Raw genomic sequence first — 25,995 nt, 5'->3', positions numbered from 1 at the left:
ATATCGTGCAAATCTGATTTTGTTTCTTGCAAATCTGACAATATCGTGCAAATATGATTTTGTTTCTAGCAAATCTGATTTTGTTTCTTTCAAATCCGACAATATCGTGCAAATCTGATTTTGTTTCTTTCAAATCCGACAATATCGTGGAAATCTGATTTTGTTTCTTTCATATCCGACAATATTGTGCAAATCTGATTTTGTTTCTTGCAAATCTGATTTTGTTTCTAGCAAATCTGACAATATCTTGCAAATCTGATTTTGTTTCTTTCAAATCCGACAATATCGTGCAAATCTGATTTTGTTTCTAGCAAATCTGACAATATCTTGCAAATCTGATTTTGTTTCTTGCAAATCTGACAATATCGTGCAAATCTGATTTTGTTTCTAGCAAATCTGACAATATCGTGCAAATCTGATTTTGTTTCTTGCAAATTTGACAATATCGTGCAAATCTGATTTGGTTTCTTGCAAATCTGACAATATCTTGCAAATCTGACAATATCTTGCACATCTGACTTTGTCAGATAAAACATCCTGAACGCTTTGAAATAGTACACTAATTCTAAAAATGCGTAATAATTATAATAATCACAACATCCTTAAAACAAGATGTTTACTTGCAAAGCAAAATAAAAATACTTGTTTGTTTTTAAAATGCCATTTTTTTGTTGTTGTTGCTTAAAACAAGAAAAAAAACAGGGTAAGAAAACAAACTCAAAATAAGTCTGATTTGTAAATGTGTTAATATATTGTTTACTAATAGATATATTTACAACAGAAAACTAATTAATGCAATGCAACGATCCAGGAAATTGTATGTATTCTGCACACAACTTGCATAAAAATAATGACCGGATGCATTAACCATGAAATAAACAACAGAACACACATCACAAAATAGTGTATCCCACAATGCAATGCACTGCAATATTCAGAAAGTCATAAGCAAGCAGAATCAGTTCTGAATATAGTGTCGACCCGTAAATACACATTGCTGAAAGACTTGAAAACCAACAATGACGTTGCAATTTGGAGACAGGATGAACAGAACGAAACTCATTGCGACTGTCCTCAGAAAACGCCTGATAATCAGTTTCTCCAGCTGCTCTCTCGGACTCATGTCTCTGGTGGGAACAATCCCGAAGTTAAAACAAAACTTAAACACCTTGCAGTTTCACTCTGACCTTCTAGAACGGGTTATATTTAAACCTCTGCATTACACAGTTATACAGAAGTGTTGTGTGAGGTGTAATAGACGGTGTAGGTGTTTCGAAACAAGCACGCATCGTCCAGCTGCTGTGTTATGGGTGGAAGGAAACAAAGTCATTTCTGTTCATTTCTTCCAAGTTTGTGTTTCTTGATGCTGTCAATATTTTCTGAATTACCTGTGGCTGTTCTGTTATAATAGTGTTATATGGAAGCACATTTTCACCACCAAATCATGCTTTGGTAAATCAGATTATGAGATAATAATAATTAAAAAAAATGAAATTTTGACACAAACAATCTAAATTATGACATATTCTTACAGCTGAAATGTTAAGATGAAAATTTAAAATTATTATATCGTACATAATTATGACATGAAAAAAAACTGTAAATGATGTGAAAAAAATGTAATGATGACGATATAAAAATGTAAAACTGCCATAAAACTCAGAATTCTGAAATAAATAGTCATAATTATGACAAAAAGTCAAAATTGAAAAATCAAAATGATAAGAAACTCATAACAAATACAATATGTCAAAATTGGCAAGTCAAAAAAAAAAAAAGAAAATCAGTATAACAATAAAATAATATTATGACAATTTAAGACATTAAACTCAGAATTATGAGATAAAAAGTCAAAATTGACGCAGTAAATCAAAATGATGAGATAAAGTCAATGTGACATTAAAAAAAAAAAAAAACATTATCTCATATTTCTTATATTTCATTCTTCCGTATCTAGTTTCTCATAATTTTGACTTTCTGTGACATAATCATGATTTACCAAAGCATTATTTTAGTTTTTCTGATGTGGCGTAAACATGTGACCTTATGAGCAGATGTTGAGAGATGTTTGCTCTTATTTTTCCATCATCAAATCCATGTAGACATGCTTGAAACAAGCATATTTCAGATTTCAGATTATGACAAAAAATGTGAGTTAACCAAAAGGGAAGACGCATAAATAAAAGAGCAGAGTGCTTCGGCTAACTAGAGAGAGTGAGAGCATGAATAACGACACGTGCGATTAAACACGAGTAAGACACTTGTGTCAAACTTCACATTAAACCTGACACATCCAAAGCGGATCCGTTTAACTGTGAGCACTAGCAATGGAGGAGCGTTTCCATACACCGATGCAGACTCAACTGATAAAACACTGAGAATCTGCTGTTTAATGTGCTGGAGTGAGACTGCCGTCTGAATTACAGATAAATACACAACACTAGAGCATCACCAATGAACAGATGACTCTTAGCTGGGGGGATTTAATAAAAGAGTCACAAATGCATCACAGACTACAGCCTAACCCTAACCCTGACTTTCACAATCCTAACCAAAAGACTAATCTGTCTAAATCACACTAAAAAATATGCAATGAAAAAATAAGTCCACACAAACATGGGAAAGGTAAAATACATGTTCTGTCAATGTCACTTACATTACTGTAAAAAATATTTTCAAGATTTGTTATCACAACATATTTTCTTTTGTCAAATCAACTTTATAATAATTTATTTAGTTGAGATAACTTATTATTTTGAGTTTCTGGTGGTTAAATTAATCTACTTCATTGTAGTCAACTTAAAATATTAAGGCAACCAGGTTACTTACTTTTTTAAGTTAAACCTTCAATATTTTTTTACAGTGTAGTATAATTAACACAAAAACTGACACGAGAGAAAAAATAGATGTCAAAATTGTGACACAAATCATGATGAAAATGTAATTACTATGATTTAAAAATGCAAAATGATGACAACTTTTGGAGTTGAATCAAAAAAGTCATCATTTTGTTAAATATCCTGACAAAATGTAATAATTACAGAAAAAATGCACTATCATAATTATGACATGGAAAAAAAGTAATTATGATAATTCAAAACTATGACATAATTCTGAATTATAAGATAAAAAGTCATTATTTTGACAAAAAGTCTAAACTGACAAGTCTAAATTACAAGAAAGTCATAATTATGACATGGAAAAATCATGATAATTTGTTTATAATTAAGATATAATTCAAAACTATGACATAAACCCCCCAAATTATCGATTTTAAATCGAATTCATAATTCAACAATGATAAATTATTACTCTCTCTCTCTCTCTCTCTCTCTCTCTCTCTCTCTCTCTCTCTCTTTCTCTCTCTCTCTCTATGTGTATATATATATATATATATATATACACACACACACACATTACAGGTTACAGCAATATCTGCTCGCCAGGGATGGGAATTGCAGTAAATTTGTACAAAAAACTGCCAAATATACATAAATGTGTCAGTTATTGGTAACATGTCGTGTTATTCTCATCCCTGGCGAGCAGATCTTGCTGTAACCTGTATTATCAGACTCATACGCATGTGTTTTCTCTGCAGGAGCGTCTCGGCGCAGCTGTGCAACTGTGTGTTTCTTCTCTCAAACATGTGCCAATACAGCAGATGTGCACAGACTGAAATCCAACAAAACTGTGTTCTGATAGACTACAATTATAAAGACATAATGACCTTTTTTTCGCATGTAAATGTTATAAACGAAAACATTTCTGTCGTTTGTTTGCCTCCTTTTAAATTGACACGCAGCTGGACTGATGACAGATTCAGTGAGTGTTGCTAGACTCTTTAGGAGGCTTTCGGTCGGCCTAAACATCTGTGATCGCTGTTCACACTTACTACAAGATGTCTGAGATTATTTCACTTGCAATCATTAAAAGAAAAAGAAGAAGAAGTTTTATTTATATAGCACCATTCCAAAGCTCAATGTCGCTTGATGTTATGTTCAAGTTCATTAGATTAAGTTTTACTCGTTGTGTCCTTCTTTGTGCAGCATTACTGCAGGTATTCAATGTGTTTCTGGCTTGCTTGAGCTTGTGCAGATCAAAAGTCAGACAAACCGTAGTGGAATAACACACTGAATAACATGATAAAGCTCTAAAGCACATAAAAAAGCCCTAAGTCACATAACAAAACCCTAAGTCACATAATAAAGCACTAAGTCACATAATAAAGCACTAAGTCACACAACAAAGCACTAAGTCACTTAATAAAGCCCTAAGTCACATAATAAAGCACTAAGTCACATAATAAAGCACTAAGTCACACAACAAAGCACTAAGTCACTTAATAAAGCCCTAAGTCACATAATAAAGCACTAAGTCACTTAATAAAGCCCTAAGTCACATAATAAAGCACTAAGTCACACAACAAAGCACTAAGTCACTTAATAAAGCCCTAAGTCACATAATAAAGCACTAAGTCACATAATAAAGCACTAAGTCACACAACAAAACCCTAAGTCACATCATAAAGCCATGAGTCTCATAATAAAGCACCAAGTCACATCATAAAGCCATGAGTCTCATAATAAAGCACCAAGTCACATAATAAAGCATTAAGTCACATAATAAAGCACTAAGTCACACAATAAAGCCCTAAGTCACATAATAAAGCACTAAGTCACATAATAAAAGTCACATGATAAAGCACTAAGTCACATGATAAAGCACTAAGTCACATAATAAAGCACTAAGTCACATAATAAAGCACTAAGTCTCATAATAAAGCACCAAGTCTCATAATAAAGCAGTAAGTCACATAATAAAGCCCTAAGTCACATAATAAAAGTCACATGATAAAGCACTAAGTCACATAATAAAGCACTAAGTCACATAATAAAGCAGTAAGTCACATAATAAAGCACTAAGTCACATAATAAAAGTCACATGATAAAGCACTAAGTCACATAATAAAGCACTAAGTCACATAATAAAGCCATAAGTATCATAATAAAGCACTAAGTCTCATAATAAAGCCCTAAGTCACATAATAAAGCACTAAGTCATATAATAAAGCACTAAGTCACATAATAAAGCACTAAGTCACACAATAAGTCACATAATAAAGCACTAAGTCACATAATAAAGCACTAAGTCATATAATAAAGCACTAAGTCTCATAATAAAGCAGTAAGTCACATGATAAAGCACTAAGTCACATAATAAAGCACTAAGTCACACAATAAGTCACATAATAAAGCACTAAGTCACACAATAAAGCCCTAAGTCACATTATAAAGCCCCAAGTCACATAATAAAGCACTAAGTCACATAATAAAGCACTAAGTCACACAATAAAGCCCTAAGTCACATTATAAAGCCCCAAGTCACATAATAAAGCACTAAGTCACATAATAAAGCACTAAGTCACATAATAAAGCACTAAGTCACATAATAAAACACTAAGTCTCATAATAAAGCACTAAGTCACATAATAAAGCACTAAGTCTCATAATAAAGCACTAAGTCACATAATAAAGCACTAAGTCTCATAATAAAGCACTAAGTCACATAATTAAGCACTAAGTCTCATAATAAAGCACTAAGTCACATAATAAGTAAGTCACACACCTTGCAGATGAAGTTTGCTCTCGGGACTCTGAAGAAGAACCGAACTGACCGAGTCCAGGTTATCATACGTGCTGCAGCCGAGTGGACCCGTCCGAGTCTCCGTCACCTGAACACACACACACACACACACACACACAGATCACATGAGAACACACTCCGTCTCTGAGAAACATTTCAGGGGATTTGTACTTTATTTGTGCAGTTTAAAAGGAATGCTTGGACTTTAACTCGGATATACTGCACAATAGGGAAGAAATGACTAGTGCAACTTCCAGTCCACATTTTAGACCAGTCTCATACTCGTTCTCCATCAGATCTGACCATACGTTACAGCTTGTGTTGGTCAGTGCTGACGCTGATGACAGTGAAACTATGTGCCCGCTTAAAACATATCAATACACAATCTGATATGAAGTCATTTTTACATGGAATGTACTACTCGTCGAAAGTATGGACACACTAATGCTTCTCACACTCTCAGAAAAAAAAAGGTACAAAAGCTGTCACTGGGGCTGTACCTTTTCAAAAGGTACACTTTTGTACCTAAAGTCTGCATATTGGTACATTAGTGGTACATATTAGCACCTAAAATGTACATATTTGCACCTGAAATGTACATATTAGCTCCCGAAATGTACATATTACCACATAAAATGTACATATTACCACCTAAAATGTACATATTAGCACCTAAAATGGACATATTAGCTAATGAAATGGACATATTAGCTCATGAAATTGACATTTTAGCACCTAAAATGTACATATTAACACTTAAAATATACATATTAGTACCTAAAATGTACATATTACCACCTAAAATGTACATATTAGGACCTAAAATGGACATATCAGCTCCTAAAATGTACATATTAACACTCAAAATGTACATATTAACACCTAAAATGTACTTATTAGCACCTAAAATGTACATATTAGCACCTTAAATGTACTTATTAGCACCTAAATTGACACATTAACACCTAAAATGTACATATTAGCACCTGAAATGGACAAAAGTTTACTTTTTGAAAAGGTACAGCCTCAGTGACAGCTTTTGTACCTTTTTTCTGAGAGTGCATGATTTTATGTATGAATGTATGTTTTGTTTGTTTGTTTTTTATGTATGTAGCCCATGCATGTGTGTGTGTGTGTATGTATGAATGTGTATGAAATGGTCTAGAAGTCTGCAATAAGAATTCAAAGCTTTACATCGGACCTCTACCTGTAAATGGCACAGTGAACATTGAAAATTGAACACAACCTGCTTTTTTTTCTGTATTATTTAGAAAAGGATATGTTGGTTATTGCCTTTACATGGTTGCTAGCCTTGATGTGTCAGATCATAAAGTGTGCGCACAACCTCGCCTCCCGGAAAACCAAATCGATATGTTCCTGCTATGGCCCTGGGCGAAAATCGTAAGACCTACTGCTTAGAAAAGTGTCAGCACACATCCCGAAGAGCTCCATGTTTGAGGAGCCGTTCTCACACACAGCGTGGGGCGATTTACAGTGTGTCATAAACTTTTGAGTTTTTGAAACACTATAACAAAGATGATTCCAACCTTAAATTTCAGTCAATTATAAATGATTAATCTTGAATCAGAATAAGTTCCTCTTGCATCTCTTCTCTTCTCTGATGATGATGAGGGCGGGGCTTTAACCTGTCACTCACATGAGATCAGCCAATAGCAAACCACAACCAATCATGCTCTGTTTAGTCTAATTCAGTTGTTTGTCTGAATGCATGTTTCTAGTTTGTTCATTTGTTGGCCTGTGTATTTATCGCCCTTGTGTTCTTCTTGTCAAGTTATATATCGTTTAAAGTTTTACAAGGTATTAGGCCTAGATTCTAATAACCGAAATATGCACTCGGATCTAGTTATTTTGATGTTTTCTCTCTTTCCTTTCAGCCTCCAGAGTTTGATTTACACTAGTTCTTCGACCTGAATGAAGTGTTTTGTTGTGCAGATATATCTGTGTGCTCAAGGGTCTCTTTAATTGCAGTAAAACCGAGCTTTAGTGTCTGTGGGCAGGAGAACACAAGCAACATGTCACAGCACATCACAGCCGGCCGACCTTAACCCATTTCAGTGGATACAGGCCCCGCCCCCAAAAGACCAGCAAAATCCCATTCATTTTCTCCATAGGATATTGATTTCCAGCCATAATGTCTAAACCATTCAAGGTAGATTGACCACGAGCTGTGAGGTTGAGAAAGAAAGCTTCTGCTCTTTTAAAAGCCACAAGCTACAAAATCAACCTTGTTATTTGCAAAACACTGGCGTCTCTGATTGGTCGAACTTGGCGATGTTTAAGCAATCTGAAGTATAATATCGGTCGGATCGGATATCGGATAAGTTAAAATGTTATTTTGAGTAGAAAAAATAATTTTAAAAGGAAATGAAACGTACAAGATATCGAGGCTTATGCCAATGTAAAATGCTGTATAATTATAGTTTTAATTATTTCAAATAAGGTTGGGTTATTTCTATGTTGAGCTGCCTGTTCACGAAGCTGAAAGTGCACACAATAAAATAATACACCATTGACGCAAACCAACAGGAATCCTTGCTTTTTCTGCTCTAGTATGTGTATGTTTTATGTGGGTAGGTCCCCATATGTGTTATTGAAACGGGCCCCCAGATGCTTAACGCTGATCACATCACACACACACACACTGCGCCCCGCGTCTGTCCCCGTTAGCAAAACACCGGAGAATTGACAAGGAGAATCACTCTCTTTTTATAATAGCGGAACTAAAAAAAGAAAACATGTCATTTAATTATCCTCATGTCAACCCAATGCCACATGAACACCAAAGACTCGTTCTGAAATTTGCACATATTCAAACGTGCTTCTTGAACAGATATGAATATGCGGAGCCACAATAGATAACACTGTTTATATTGTGCACCTTTAAGCACTTGTAGTGTACTTTAAAATTCATAAAATAACAGATAATGTTATTTTTAGGGCTGTCAAACGATTAATCGCGATTAATCGCATCCAAAATAAAAGTTTGTGTTTACATAATATATGTATATGTATATATATATATATATATATATATATATATATATATATATATAATAATTTTTTCCCCCCTAAATATACATGCATGTGTGTATATTTAAATGTACAAAATAATTTATAGTGGGTGCACTGTGTATAATTATTTTGTATATATAAATACACTATATTTAAGAAATATTTTCATGTTGATTTATATATAATTTATATTATATATAAATATAAATATTTTATATATAAAAATAGTTTTTTTTTTCTTAAATATACATGCATGTGTGTGTATTTATATATACAAAATAATTATACACAGTGCACCCACTATAAATTATTTTGTATATTTAAATACACACACATTCATGCATATTTAGGGGAAAAAAACTATTATTTATATATAAAATAATGATTTTTTTATATATAATATAAATTATATATAAATCAGTATATACATGGAAATATTTCTTAAATATAGTGTATTTATATATACAAAATAATTATACACAGTGCACCCACATATATCATGCAAACACAAACTTTTATTTTGTATGCGATTAATCGCGATTAATCGTTTGACAGCCTTAGCTATTTCTCTTCAAAGTTTGCAGATAATGTAATATTAATACTATTTATAAAAGACCAACTTTAATTACAATGTTTATTTTTAAATGCACATTGCAACAATGTTAAAAGTTTTACATAAAAGTGCATTTTATGTCATGTTTTGATGTGTTGACTCACATACTAAAGCACAAGTACTTGATTATAATTTTAACTGTAGTGTGTTATTCAATATTACATTGAAATTTACGAAAACTTTAATGCATAAAATAAAAGTTTCAATAGAAATTACATTAAAGTATATTTCAGCTCACCATAAATGCTTGTTAGTACACTTTAATCAAGTATTTATGAAACTACTAACTGAAGTGGGTCAGAAAAAGGCACTTTAAAATTTGGATAATTACATTTTGTATAAATGCAAACATATATGTCCTTCTTTTTCACAAGGGTCTTAAATAAAGTAAAAATTAAATTCCTGACAAGCTCTTACATGACTTCAGATTCAGATAAATATCTAATGTTCATGTCTTAGCAAACTATTCCTTTAAAACCTCAGCGTGAAGCTCTCTAACACACGTCACTTGGCATGAAAAGGGAATAATCTCTGGAGTCTAAAAGCTTGAGGACACACACACACACACACACACAGCGGATTAAGAAATAGATTGCCAGAGTATAAAACGGAAATCAAAGGCCTCGGATCTAATGAAGATGGAGATTTGTGGGATTAGCACAGACGCTGAAAAGCCGCACGACTTGATGCTCATTCAAACTCGCGCAGAAAAACACAAAAACACGCATGTAAACATTAGACTTAAAAGACTGTAAATCTGCAGCTTTGATTCCTCCTGCCGCACATGTGTTTGTGTTTGTGCAGTTTCTGCTTTCATTTGAAGACGCACGGCAGAAACGGGCCGACAGCTCGCGTCTCCCATCAAAGCCGAGGGTGTTTGGTGTTACGGGGACATTAGCAGCTCATGTAGCATTACAGAACAAGCTGTATCTAGAGAAATCTGTGATGAAGCAGGGCATCATGGGACGGAAACGGTGCCTGTTTCTCATTACGTCTGTCACCTGTCATAATGAAGCTCTATTTTGAGCTTTTGAGGGCCGTGAACCTCCGCTGAACATCCATGAGCCAATGACGTCTTCCTCGGATATAGTGTGATTTTAGTCCAAAAAAATATTGCTTGTCTATGATGATTGTTGTTATAAATGCCAATTGTGAATAAAATCCAAAGATGCATGTAGTGTCTAACATAAAAGAGAGTTGATTTCTCATACAATCATGACAACAAGGACTGGAAAAACAGCACAGACTTCCTGCTGATACTTTATTTTAACTCATATTATGCGATATATTCCACTGTGTGTTTAGTTTTGAAATACGGTTTTATTTCATCTGAACATCTGAAGATATCTGTTAGCTGAATAATTCTGAACAACTTTCCCTCTTGCAGAGACGTCTCTTTTCTAATGATGTGGGCGGGGCTATAACCTGTCACTCACATGAGATCAGCCAATAGCAAACCAAAACCATCCAATCAACTCCCCACAGAGACAATCAAGCCCCGCCCACTTTTTTTTTTCTTGTTCTGAAAGCGTTTCTCTCGATATACGACACAAACTATAGAGACATTAGGGGCGAAATTAAAAAAATAATAATAAAACTTTAAATTGGCTTGTAAACTCCTTAATGATGGATGGCTGTAAAACATGTGATGCAATGCAATGATGTTTCATAGTTAATATATATATATATATATATATATATATATATATATATATATATATATATATATGAAGAGTTCGGATGAAAAAGCCTCTAAATGCCATTTTAAATTTTCTTCTTTAATGATGATTTTTATCAAACTTGTATATTTAAGTTCAGTGATTTCACTTAAATAACAATTAAAAGGTAATTATCATTGCCATTTAAGTAAAATCACTGAACTTAAATATATATTAGGGTTGTCAGTTTAACGCGTTATTAACAGCGTTAACGCAAACCCATTTTAACGGCGATATTTTTTTTTTTACCGCGCGATTAACGGTCTTTTTGTCCTAGCAAACTTTGTAGTTTTTTCACATGCTTTTGCAACATGATCCATTTCGGCGTCTCGCGCTCGTCATCCACTCAAAGCCAAAACATGTAACAAAAAGAAATCAAAAGACATTTAGAATAAATAAAAATGTGCGATTAATCGCGAGTTAACTATGACATTAATGCGATTAATCGCGATTAAATATTTTAATCGTTTGATATCGTTATATATATATATATAATATGTATATATAATTTATATACATAATTTTTGTCTTTGCTTTGCTGATTTCAGTACCAACAAAATAACTTATTTATTTATTTTTTGCATTGTTTACCCAGTGTGCGAGCGAGTGATGTCACACATCTCTTCTGCATAATCACACAGTCGATGCTCTTCGTGCAGGTACAAATATGTCCATTTTAATGGCACCTGTTCTGGGAATGCGCCGCTGGAATTGGATCCTGGCCAACCAATAGATTTTTAAATAGATGTCCTCTGAAATGCTCGCCGCATCATCATAAATTTGCATATGGAATTTAAGACTAAATCAGCTGAAAGCATCTCAGAGAGGAAGACTGACCTTGAGGGGCCCTTTCACACACACACATACACACACACACACACTCCTCTCTCTAGTATCAATCTGGGCTTTGTCAATCCAAAACATCCAATCATAAAAAGTGCATCTTTTAATAAAGCTCTCAGGCAAGATCTTGATTTTATTCTCAAATGATTCTAAACAGGTGGGGAAAAAAATCTAATGATGAATTTGTTTCTCGTCTGGATATGAAGCGGATTGCAAAAATATGCGACTTTTATTGTTTTATATGAATTTATTGTACCAGTATCACTGACATTACAATATAAACTCATAAAACGTGCAAAAAATGCACAATATCTGCAACTACAACACAAATCTGAGATTTGCCCTGTAAAGATAATTCTGCCTGATCTCCGCGGGTCAGTGCGTCTAATGAGCTCCGTATGATTTCTTTGTGTTTTCTGCATTTCAATGTTTCTTTAATGAGCTCAGCGAACCCTCCAGATCAAGGCAACACATCTAACAAAGCTGGTTTCTAGCACTCGTGTGCAATATATAATAAATATACAAAAGGAAAACTACACTATCAGCTTTAAGGTTCACTGGGCATTTCATGATTGGTTTTGTCTAGAATTGTTTTCATTTTACAAACTAAATATTCTCTAAATATCAAGGATGGCATGTGGAGACTGGAGCCCACAGCAATAGTTCACGCAAACACTCGTCATCCTTTATTTACCCCTCAGTTCAGACACACGTGACGTCTTTTTCTGACTTTTTTTAGGAAAATGTTCTTCATAAAATGCTTTAGTTGTCGTAATTGCATTTTACTAGTGAGAATTTAATTATAGATCTCTCTAATACCATTCTAACTAGTTAGAGTTATATTTTAAGAGCTGCCTAATTCAATAATTACTATAAGAGCTGAATTAGATAACTCTTTAATTAGAATTGTTAGTAGTATGAATTAAATTATAGAGATTTCTGAATCTGAATTGATACTCGTAAAATCTCAACTAGAGAGTTCTCTAATTAGAATTGTTTGTAAGAATTAAATTAAGAATTGAATTACAGAGCTCTCTAATAAAATATATTTTAGTGATAATTGAATTACAGCTCCCTAATTGAATTGCTAAAAGAAATAATTGAGTTTCAGAGCTTTAAGACTTGAATTCCAGCTCTCTAATTGAATTGTTACTAGAAATAATTGAATTTCAGAGATTTCTGATCAGAATTGTTAGTAATAAGAATTGAATTGCAGCTCTCTAATTGAATTGTTGCTAGAAATAATTGAATTTCAGACCTTTCTGCTCTGAATTATTAGCAGCAAGAGTTGAATTGCAGCTCTCTAATTGAATTTTTTACTAGAAATAATTGAATTTCAGAGATTTATGATCAGAATTGTTACTAGTAAGAATTGAATTGCAGCTCTCTAATTGAATTGTTACTAGAAATAATTGAATTTCACACCTTTCTGATCAGAATTGTTACTAATTGAATTGCAGCTCTCTAATTATATTGTTAATACGACAAATTGAATTTAAGAGCTCCCATAATCAGAATTGTTATAGTAAGAACAGAATTACAGCTCTCTATTGAATTGTTACTAATAATTAACCTCACTAATTGAATTGTTACTCGAAATAATTGAATTTAATACCTTTCTGATATGAATTGTTAGCAGTAAGAGTTGAATGGCAGCTCTCTAATTGAATTGTTACTAGAAATAATTGAATTTCATAACTTTGTGATTTGAATTGTTAGTAGTAAGAAATTGATTCCAGCTCTCTAATTCAATTGTTACTCGAAATATTGAATTTCATACCTTTCTGATATGAATTGTTAGCAGTAAGATTTGAATTGCAGCTCTCTAACTGAATTGTTACTAGAAATAATTGAATGTCATACCTTTGTGATCTGAATTGTTAGCAGTAAGAGTTGAATTGCAGCTCTCTAATTGAATTGTTACTCAAAATAATTGAATTTCATACCTTTCTGAACTTAATTGTAAGCAGTAAGAGTTGAATTGCAGCTCGCTAATTGAATTGTTACTAGAAATAGTTGAATTTCATACCTTTCTGAACTTAATTGTAAGCAGTAAGAGTTGAATTGCAGCTCGCTAATTGAATTGTTACTAGAAATAGTTGAATTTCACACCTTTCTGAACTGAATTGTAAGCAGTAAGAGTTGAATTGCAGCTCGCTAATTGAATTGTTACTAGAAATAGTTGAATTTCACACCTTTCTGAACTGAATTGTAAGCAGTAAGAGTTGAATTGCAGCTCTCTAATTGAATTGTTACTCAAAATAATTGAATTTCATACCTTTCTGAACTTAATTGTAGGAAGTAAGAGTTGAATTGCAGCTCTCTAATTGAATTGTTACTAGAAATAATTGAATTTCACACCTTTCTGATCAGAATTGTAACTAGTAAGACTCCTCTCTAATTGTATTGTTAGCACGAATTGAATAGCAGAGCTCTCATGATCAGAATTGATACAGTAAGAATTGAATTTCAGCTCTCTAACCAGAATTGTAAAGCAAGTAAATGACATGAACAACTCCTGAACTGTTGCATGAACTATTCTGTTCGCAGACGACGGATGAACTGCGGTGACTTGCCTCCGCAGAGAGAGTCAGTGTTTAAGTGCAGTGGATCTTCAGCATTGCTCAGACTAGAGGAGACACTGATGAATATAGCCGAGGCTTCGCTGGGAGGCCGTTCACTCCTCTCACTGTTCACTTGTCTGCTGCAAACCCCCAAACACACACTGAAGTGTGTAGGGCACGTCCCCTCACGGCGGGCCGGGGGACGAGAGAGGCTAGCTGACACGTGTCATGCATTCAGGGACTGAACCCACGCTGTCGTGTGTGTGTGTGTGTTTGAAAAGCCAGAGAGAGTGTGAGTTCATTTAGCTGTGTTTCTGAGTGTCCTCAGAAGTGAGCAAACCCTCCCTTTGGGGATCTCTTCAAACATTAAAATAGTTCCTAAGTAAATCATGTTTTTAGAGTTTTGATTCTGCTTAAGCGTTCTTAGCTATTGTCAAATTCAAAAAATAAAAAAATAAAAAAAATCTCATTAATATAATGTGAAAATATACCGACTGATATATTTATCTAAAATGTGTTTTTAAAATGCAATTTCAGCTCAAGAAACTTAAGTTTCTTTCATGGAAAATCGTAAGAATTATCTTTAGTATATTATTAACTTCTAAAAATATAATAGTGAAATATATCTAAGCTGGCTTCCAACATGGAATATATTTATTTAAAAAAATTTTAGCTCACAATTTTTTTTTTCAGTTTTGACGCCATATCTCACAAATACCTCCTAAAGTCAATCATTTTATATACCCTATTTATATAATTTGTATTCTGTTTAAGTTTTCTTATTATTATTATCATAATGTTAAAAAAAAACACCAACCATGCATTCTCATTACTTTAATGTCAAAATATAGTGATTGATATATTGCAACTATTTAAAACATACATATGTTAAAAACATTTCTGCTCCTTTAAAAAATGGCCTAACACAGGCTTAATGTTTGTTATGCAATATATTGTGTTATTGTCATGATTCCTATCTTGTGTTCCACTTGTCTTGTGTGTATTTGGTCATTTCCTGTCTTGTGCTCAGTCTTGTAGTCCTATGTAGTTTTTCATGTAGATTCGTCTCCCCAGGTGTTTGCCCATGTGTATTAATAGCCCTTGTGTTTCTTCTAGTTTGGTCCTTCATGGTTTTATTTCTTTGTCCTTTAGTTCTTTATTATTTGTTGTATATGTTATTTCATTAAAAACCCTGCTGATAGATGCTTTTCTTCAGCAACGTTACAGAACCCGTTATAGAAGCAACCACACATGCACAACAAGTGAAACACAAGGGCTATAAATACACACAGGCAAACAGGGAAACAAGACACACCTGGGGAGACGAATCAACATGAAAAACTACATAGGACTACAAGACTGAGCACAAGACAGGAATCAACACTTATTTTGAGTAAATAATCTAAAATAAAACTTTGTGTTTACATAATACATGTGGGTGCACTGTGTATAATAATTTAATAAATATAAACACACATACACACATGCTTGCATATATTTAAGAAATATTTTCATGTATATACTGTACATTTTTATAAATATATAAATATAAATATTTTATATAGAAATGTGTTTTTTTTTTTCCTTAAATATATACAAGCATGTGTGTGTGTGTGTGTGTGTGTATATATACAAAGTGCACCCACATATATTATGTAAACACAAACTTTTATTTTGGATGCGATTAATCACGATTAATCATTTAGCAGCCCTAAAATAATAATTTACTTTATGTTGTTATGTTATGAACTAATGTACCGTTTTAGGGTGAAATATATGAAAGCATGTTTCTGCCACAGATTAAAACAATTAAAATGTGTATCTTGCCATTTTGACTTGAAATTCACAATTATGTTTTTTTTTTCTCCAGAATTGTGAGATGCAAACGTGTTACTTAAAAATAAAAATAAAGTCTGAATTGTGAGTCATAATTCGCTTTTTACCTAATCCTAAGCTTCCATAGAAATCTAATTTGATGATAACTTAATATTTAGTCAGTGTGTGTGTGTGTGTGTGTGTGTGTGTGTGTGTGTGTCAGACTCAGCCTATTCCTGAATGCACAAATTGTTTCCTGTCTGCAACGTGACCCACAAGAGCACACACACATACAAATACACATTTATCTTGCTATCTAAATGAGGACCTATCATAGAGTCCCATTGTTCTAGATACAGCTACACACACACGCGCGTGCACAACACACACATATTAATTGTTTTCTATAAATAGATGCATTCTTCTTAGTGTTGAGTCTGAATCTATGCACATTCTGTTTCAAACTTGCACAATTCCACTGTAACATCCCGCGTGAGAAAGATTAGCATACTTTAAAAAAAGAGTGCACATTACAGAAATAATATACTTTTTTTTGTGCAAACTAAATATAATGTTTTTTGGACACTTTACTTTATTTTAATTGCAATTAAATTAAAATGTGTTATAATTTAAATTGATATTAAATGCAATTAGTTAAACTTTAGAGTGTTTTATGGAAGCTCATTTCCGCCACAGGAAAAAAAAAAAAAAAAATATATATATATATATATATATATATATATATACAAATTTTATATATTTATTTAATATTTATTTATATGTATTAAATACATAATATATATATATATATATATATATATATATATATATATATATTAGGGCTGTGCAAAAATTAATTGCAATTAATCGCATCCAAAATAAAAGTCTGTGTTTACATAATATATTTGTGTGTGCTGTATATAATTATTTTGTATATATGAATACCTATGCATGCATGTATATATTTAAGAATTATTTGCGCTTAAATTCTGTATATATTTAAAAATACATAATCTATATTATATAAATATAAATATTTTATATATGAATAACACATTTTCTTAAATATATACATGCATGTGTGTGTATTTATATATACAAAATAATTATATACAGCACACACAAATATATTATGTAAACACAGACTTTTATTTTGGATGCGATTAATCGCAATTAATTTTTGCACAGCACTAATATATATATATATATATATATATATATATATATTTCTGAGATGAAAAGTCATAATTGTAAAAATATAAACTCACAATTGTGAGAAATAAAAGTATAAAAGTCATCATTACCTTTTTATTTATTTTTTTTATTCTGTGGCGGAAACAAGCTTCCATGTTTTGACCCACTTAAGTAGGATTTAAGAACATGTAATTTTATAAATAATTCTACACACTTTATCATATATTTAAACATTTCAAATTACATACTTGTAGTGATGAAGTTGCAATTTAGTTGTATGAGTATATAGTGAATATATTACATTATCTGCCAGTGCAATTTTATTTTATTTTTTTTAACTAGCCCTAGTGAAGTGCACTTTAAATGCACATTAAATAGATCTGACACAGACGGAGCGGTCGTGAGCCGCAGCACATGTAGATGAGCCGGAGTGTGTCGGGTCAGTCTTAGAGAAGCACAAGTGCTGCGTCTGCTGCTTCTTTCTGTCGTCCTGACTCAGCAGCTATTGTCAATTCTGTTTAATTTTGTCATGCTTGACTTCTTGCATCCTGAAGCCCTGTGTGCCAGAAGCTCTTCAGACACCTGTCAACTCCAGCCAGAAAAGCTCAGCGGACAGATGGATAATGGAGGATGTGTCTTCTGGACTAATCTTTGGGGTTTGGACTGATGGCTCGCTGAACCCCAGGTCACCCCGATCTCACGAGAGTGCGTACACAAATTTCATTTCTCGTGCCATTTAAATGGCAAAATTGCGTGTAAAAATTAATATACTTTATTTAATCAATAAAATTGTGGCAACAGATTAAAAGCAATATTATTAATTGAATTGAACAAATTAGAATTGAGTAATAATTATTCAAATTAATTCCTTGAAAGTTAACCATTTAAAATGAGTAAAACTTACACCAAAAAATTAAACAAAAATATCTGCATAACAGACAGACGTCAAAGATTAATTAATTATTATTTAATTAATTATTTATATTATATTGCCAACATTGAAGACACCTGATGTTAACAAGCAGAATCACGGAAGGAGAAAACAAAACACCGATCACCATAATGGCGACCTTAATGTGAGTTTTTTTTTGTAAGTTTTACTCATTTTAAATGGTTTAATTTCAATGAATTAATTTGAATAATTATTACTTAATTCTAATTTGTTAAATTGAATTCATAAAATTGCTTGTAACCTGTTGCCACAATTTTTTTTGATTAGATAAAGAGTAATAATTTTGACAGTGAAAGCACTTTATAACATGTAATACGCATGCACTCCATAATTGTACATTTACAGTGTGTAGCGTACATTATGCACACACACACACACACAAATAATAATAATAATAATAAATAATTAAAATTTGTGGTTAGGTGAAAATCATGAAACTAATATATTATATAGACTCATTACATGCAAAGTAAGATATTTCAAGCCTTTATTTGTTATAATATTTTACAGAATTGAAAGTCTTTTCACAATATTCTAATTTTGACTTTGGGGTTTTCATAATAATCATCACAATAATAACAAATAAAGGCTCGACATATCTCACTTTGCATGTAATGAGTCTATAAAAACTGTGAGACCGGTGTTTAGCCAGATGAGAAGTTGATCTATGTATTTTACTCTTTTAATTAATTGTATAACTGCATCATATATGTCTTTTAATTCCTTTTAATTTTTATGTTGTGATTATTTTAATTCCCTTTTTAAAGCACTTTGAATGTCCATATTAAATATGCTTTACACCGCAACAAAAAATGATTTTCTTACTCAGTATTTGTTGTTAACGGTCAAATTATCAAGATGCATTTTCTAGATGAGTAAAATGCTATAAGATATTATGTTTTGTTTTGTGGGGGGCGAATCACTATTTTTCAATTTTTTAATGACGAATCATTGTTTTTCTCCCCATTTGCAGATCAAAACTCGCTTCATTTTTATTTTTCCCGAAGAAAACAAGACATAAAGCCTTAAAGCATTTTACTCACCGAGTACATGCATCTTGATTGATGATTTTTCAGATATTTGGACTGGAAACCAGACAACAACGCCTCTTTCTCACCTTGATGGAGTTGCTGGAGATCTGGATCTCGTGGAGTTTGCGCATGGTGCCGTCGCGGTCGATGAAGTACGAGGAGGCGAGCTGGTGGAGTGCCTCGACTCCTTGGGTGGCGTTGACCATCTTCCGGTCCAGCTTGTTCTTGGCCATGTACATGGTGAGAGCTTCCTCACCTAATGGCACAGAGCAATATGGTCAGTTAACGCAAGACTTCACTTCCCCTCGTCCACATGCCAGAGTTCAGATATCACACTCACAGAACAACGATCCTGTCAGCATTTACTCGCTCGCATCCCATGACTCACTGTCTTCTCATTCAATTCAAATTTGACATCAAGACACTCATTGGTGGCATCAAACCTGCTCCGCAAATAATGGCTGGCATGCAAAACCATTTTAAACGATAATTGCGGCTGTTATCTCAGATTTGAATGTTTAAATCTCCCAATTCGTACTTTAAAACACACAATTGGGAGATATAAAGTTAGATTTCTGTGAAGTCGTGAGATATAACATGCAAAAGCATTGTTTGTTTGTTTGTTTTTTTGTTTTTTTTTTGTTTTTTGTTTGTTTTGTTTTCATGTAATGGCCAATTTTGCTTCCATTATATGTCTTCTGAAAGCTTGTTTCTGTCACAGAATGAAACATTTTAAAAGATAATTGCGGCTTTTATCTCCAAATCGCATGTTTATATCTGGCAATTTTGACTTTATAACACAATTGGGAGATATAAAGTTAGATTTCTGTGAAGTCGTGAGATATAACATGCAAAAGCATTGTTTGTTTGTTTTTTTTGCTTTTTTTTTTTTTTTTTTTTTTTTTCATGCAATGGCCAATTTTGCTTCCATTATATGTCAAGCTTGTTTCTGTCACAGAATAAAACATTTTAAAAGATAATTGCGGCTTTTATCTCAGAATTGTATGTTTATATCTTATCTGGCAATTCTGACTTTATAACGCAATTGGGAGACATAAAGTCAGATTTGTGTGATATAAAGTCGCAATTGCGTGTTATAAAGTCAGAATTGTGAGATATAGTTGCAATTGCGTGTTAAAGTCAGATTTCTGTGATATGAAGTCGCAATTGCGTGTTATAAAGTGAGATTTGTGAGATGCAAAAGCTTTGTTTTTTTTTTTTTTTTTTTTCATGCAATGGCCAATTTTGCTTCCATTACATGTCTTCTGAAAGCTTGTTTCTGTCACAGAATAAAACATTTTAAAAGATAATTGCGGCTTTTATCTCCAAATTGCATGTTTATATCTGGCAATTTTGACTTTATAACACAATTGGGAGACATAAAGTCAGATTTGTGTGATATAAAGTCACAATTGCGTGTTATAAAGTCAGAATTGCGAGATATAGTTGCAATTGCGTGTTAGAAAGTCAAAATTGTGTGATATAACATGCGCAACCAAAGATTTTTTTTTTGTGCAAAGGCCAATTTTGAGATTTTTTTTTACATTTATTACATTTTTTGTTGTTGTTTGTTTGTTTGTTTGTTATTTTTTCATCCAAAATACAAATGTAACTCTATTTTATTGCACTCCGACACTGTCAATTTCAATTAAAAGCCGTTTGAGTCTGAAATCTCCACTTTAACAGCTTTACATACACCAAAATCTATATTCTGAAGGGTTTTTACAACAGCCACACTGACACCTGGTAAGTTAGCGTTGCAAACCCGCTCTTCGCCCCAAACCACCACCGGCTGTTCTACAGAGAAACGTAACTTAACGTTACATGGTGTTGACGAGACGGGAATATGACGGCAGACATCGCGAACAATGTTTCTATGTGCAGTTTGTCAACATACAGTATAACATGAGACGTCGTCTTTTTGTCTAATGACTGTTCCTAACATTAGTCGTTCGCGGTCAAAACACTGGTGTAAACACAGTTTGATGCCGCGATTTTCAATGCCCAGAGCCTGTTAAACTTGAGCCAACCAACCCCGTGACGTCAACTGCACAATGGCGGCGCCCTGGTGGCGAAAGATGCAAAGTTTTTTCCTTTTTTCTTCTAAATGTTTACATTTGTAATGTTTCTTATATAATTGTTGATTATATTGGAAATCCATCTTGTAAATCATGTAAACTTGATTCACTGCTTCATTTCCCCTTTAAAGTTCTGCATAATTAAGAGTGAGTGACAGGTGGATTGCCGCTGATGCCGTTGTCTGCTAGCGTTAGCTAATCCGCCTCGCTGCACTACATCCAAGATGGCGACTGCCGGCTCCGCCCACTTCGCTCTTCAGAAACACTACGTGTGATGTCACACACACTACACACAATTTCTTTTTAAGGGTCATTAACCCCGCCCTCTCCATGTAATCGAATGGGACCCAAGCCAAAGTAAAAAATACAAAGATTTTAGTTAATTCTCGTCATCACGCAGAAAGAGTTACGAGGAAACACGTGGATATCTAACACTTACACACTTGATATCCTGAAATCGATCCTTTGGAGGACAGCGATACTGCAACTCTACATTTCAAGAGTTGTTGAAGTCGTGGCATTGAGCTTGTCAGCTTTCATACGGGATCATTTTGAGCGCTGTGGTTCACGCAGCCAACATGTCATTTTCTCAACATGTTTCTTCAGCGTGGACTTCCTAGTGTGTGAGAACTGGCATGATGGAGACACAGTGTGCATCAGTGACTCACTTCACACACGGTCACAGAGAGAATTTTGCTTACAGTGTCAAACTGACACGACCCGTGTCTCTCTCTCTCTCTCTCTCTCTCTCGGCCTCACTGCTCGATGGCAAAGATTTCTTCTCCGCCGGAGTCGAGTGGGAGAAGCCGCTGCGATTGATTTTTTCAAAGCGCCTCTGACCTTTTCCTAAATAACTCATTGACTAGGACACCAGAGCAAAATGTGCTCGGAGAGTCAGCGGCACAGAAACACCAGCTCTGTGTTTACACGGACACACACCGCCAGCAAAAACACTCTTTCTCTATGCAAGCTTCTCGCTCTCTCGCTCCCTCTCACATTTTCTCCCTTTCTCTATCTCTCTCTCCCCCTCTCTCTCTCTCTCTCTCTCTCTCGCTCCGTCTCTATATCTATGCATTAGCTCTCTCTCTCTCTCTCTCTCTCTCTCTCTCTCTCTCTCTCTCTCTATCTCTCTCTCGCTCCGTCTCCATATCTATGCATTAGCTCTCTCTCTATCTCTCTCTCTAATTCTATCTTTAGAATAAAGCACTCAAAAGCTCCACCGTATCTCTGTTACAATCCGTAGTGTGCACTTGTGTGTTCCCTTGACAGACAGCAGTCAGTGTGAAGGTAACATCACTACACAGTATTTATGTCTTGTTTTCCAGCACAAATATTTAATCATTCTTAAATCAAGATATATTTACTGGAGAAGCAACACGACATTAGGTTTAGTTTTTTGAAGAAAAAAAAAAAAAAAAAAAAAATATGTATATATATATATATATATATATATATATTATACATTATATACATATATATATATATATATATATATATATATATATATACAACATATATATATATATATATATATATATATATATATACAACATATATATATATATATATATATATATATATATATAACATATATATATATATAACATATATATATATATATATATATATATATATATATATACAACATATATATATATATATATATATATATATATATATATAACATATATATATATATATATATATATATGTTATATAAAACATATATATATATATATATATATATATATAGCCACCACGTATTGATCATAATTAGAGATGCTGAGGTTTTATGTTTCGCAACATGCCACATATGATCAGCAGGATTTCTAACATAGCCATATATAACGTTATGTCGGCAACACACACCTGATCTCCCTGCAGGCGTGTTAATGTATTTGCACATCCATGACTGTCGATTAACCTGTTAGCATCAACCTTTCGATTCCCGTGACCTTTATTTTCAGCTGTGTCTATATTGTTCAATCTCGACGGCACGCGGCAATCCTGACGCTAATGCGCGTGACCTTTAAAGCAGCATTAATAAATCAGATTTCCTGCTAATCAACCCATTAATCAATATATGGACGTTCACACCAAACAAAAAGCAGTGAGCCTGTGTTTGACCTTGAGCTTCGGGATAATTACGAGCTCCCGTCTGTCCACAATAAAGCGGCGGTGAGATCTGAACACGAGCCTCGATAGCAAACAGTGTGTATAATGTGCAGGGCTCAGGTATTAGCCGCGCGTTCCTCAAGTTCAGTCAGCGCTTTGTGATTTACTGTGGTCCTCTGGACTGGAACAGGCATATTGCTTATATTGATTTTCCATTGGGTTTTATGGTCATATCGTGTAGGTGACAGAGGGTAAGGGTGTTCATGGATTCCCTTGAATGCTGCGTGTGAAATGTAATGAAATTCCAGTCGCTATTTCATTATTTTTTTGCTTTGCAATAAACTTTACACGGATTTAATGACCAATAAATGCTGTAATGACCAACAGTGCAAACACTGGCCGGCTCAACACATTTGTAGGTCCAAAAGAAAGTCCGTCCACATACACAAACAAACAAACAAACAAAAATGAATGTATCTTATTTATATTTTAGCTATTTTATTTTTTGCACTGGCATAGACGCATCTGAAAAAAATGCTAAATGTAAAAAAGTATGTCCCTTGGTTATGTTTGTTTGATATAAAATAAATACAAACATAGATAGATACACACATAATTTATATTTCATTGCAGCAGATTAGTAAAAAAATGGTTCACTTTGGTATAGAAGCATGAAATTTGGCACAGATACTCTCTAAGAGACCCATTGGCCACTCAAAAATTCAATATGGCATCCAATTTTTGAAGATGGCCGCCATTGCCTAGCAACCATCTAATAGTGTCATATCAACCACCCAGAATACCATAGCAACCACCAAAAAAAAAAAAAAACCCAGAACACACTGGCAACCACTCAGAATACCCAAGCAACTGCCTAGCAATGACATATCAACCATATAATACCCTAGGAACCACATAGCAACGCCCTAGCAACCACCTAGCAACCACCTGAACACATGAATAAGCCATATCTCAGCACCAGAACATCATACAGACATGTTTGTTGGCTCGCATGCAATCGTGTACCACACGCAACCGAGTGACGAAATAGCGTCCATCTTGAAAAAAATTGCCGCCATGTTGAATTTTTTGGAGGCCAACGCCTTTTTCCTAAAAAAAATGACCCTTGGAAAGTCTCTGTGCCAAATGTAATGCTTCTATACCAATTTGAACGATTCTCTTGAAATATGCCGTTAATCTGCTGCACTATTTCTGATATTTTATTTTTGGTAGTATCTACAAAAATCTGAAAGAATCTAAAGAAATGCATACATTTAAAAATAATGAAAAGTATCACTTGGTTATGTATGTATGCATGCATTCAAATATGTAAATAAATAAAACAAAAATACAATATAATATAACCTATTGTTTTTTTATGTTATTTGCCAGCTATTTGGTACCAACCTAAAAAAAAAAAAAAAAAAAAAAAACGGAGAAATGTTACAGTTGGATAGTCACCATGATTAAAATAGTATACACATATAACAATCTAATGTAACACTCTCATATAGTTCCTCGAAATAAATAAAAACATCACAATGAACACTATATTTCAGTTAGTAAACATGGTGACGTTTGTTTGTGGGCGGAGCTTAGGCGGAGGCAGGACTTCCACTTACGTTAGTTTGCACGTTTTATTAGCTTGTTATTTTACAATGACTGGAGAAAGGGGTCTACACTATATTTAAACAAACTACCCTGTTTGTTTGTTTGTTTGTTTGTTTGTTTGTTTGTTTGTTTGTTTGTTTGACTGATAGATAACAAAAAAAGTGATTTTTAGCTTAGTAAAAAAGTGTTTTATAGCTTAGTTCATATGAAGAGTTCAGATGCAAAAGCCTCTAAATGCCATTTGAAATTTTCTTCTTTAATGATTATTTTTATCAAACTTGTGTATTTAAGTTCAGTAATTTCACTTAAATAACAAATAATAGGTAATTATCATTGCCATTTAAGTGAAATTACTAAACGTAATACTACACAAGTTTCATAAAAATCATCATTAAAGAAGAACATTTCAAATGGCATTTAGAGGCTTTTGCATCTGAACTCTTCATATCTCTCTAAGACTGGGTCTGGTGGGTCTCTACAGGTTTGTTTGGCAGTGAGTATAGAAACTCACAGCAGCACGCAGATGCGCGACACACACGCACACACACACACACACACACACACACACACTTTGCAGTGTTTGCAAGTGTCTGCTCTCTACTTATGTTTGCCAACATAATGACACACTCTAAAGCGCACGACTGACACACTGATCTCAGACCTGTCGTCGTGTCTCTGACCCCTACAGTGAACACAACACCGACACACAGAGACTGATCTCAGGCCAGTCGTTGTGTCAAAAATGACAAAAACACGCAAAAAATATATTAATACTACTTTATAAA

The 25,995-nt window shown here is 33.5% G+C and overlaps 1 protein-coding gene across 1 annotated transcript in view; it reads right to left on the bottom strand.

Moving 5' to 3' along the window:
* The window catches only part of brinp1 (BMP/retinoic acid inducible neural specific 1), a 172,338-nt gene that overhangs the window by 59,284 nt on the left and 87,059 nt on the right, over positions 1-25,995 (bottom strand). The window contains exons 4-5 of the mRNA XM_039662013.2: positions 19,493-19,662; positions 5,626-5,731 (exon numbers count right to left, since the gene is read on the bottom strand). Coding sequence (XP_039517947.2) covers positions 5,626-5,731; positions 19,493-19,662 — 276 coding nt within the window. The remainder of the gene's footprint in view (positions 1-5,625; positions 5,732-19,492; positions 19,663-25,995) is intronic.

Source organism: Pimephales promelas, chromosome 4 (genome assembly GCF_988280905.1).
Source record: "Pimephales promelas chromosome 4, fPimPro1.hap1.1, whole genome shotgun sequence".
NCBI classification, from domain to species: Eukaryota; Metazoa; Chordata; class Actinopteri; order Cypriniformes; family Leuciscidae; genus Pimephales; species Pimephales promelas.
The sequence above is the reverse complement of the archived record's forward strand: the minus strand, read 5'-3'. Positions and strand labels throughout refer to the sequence as shown.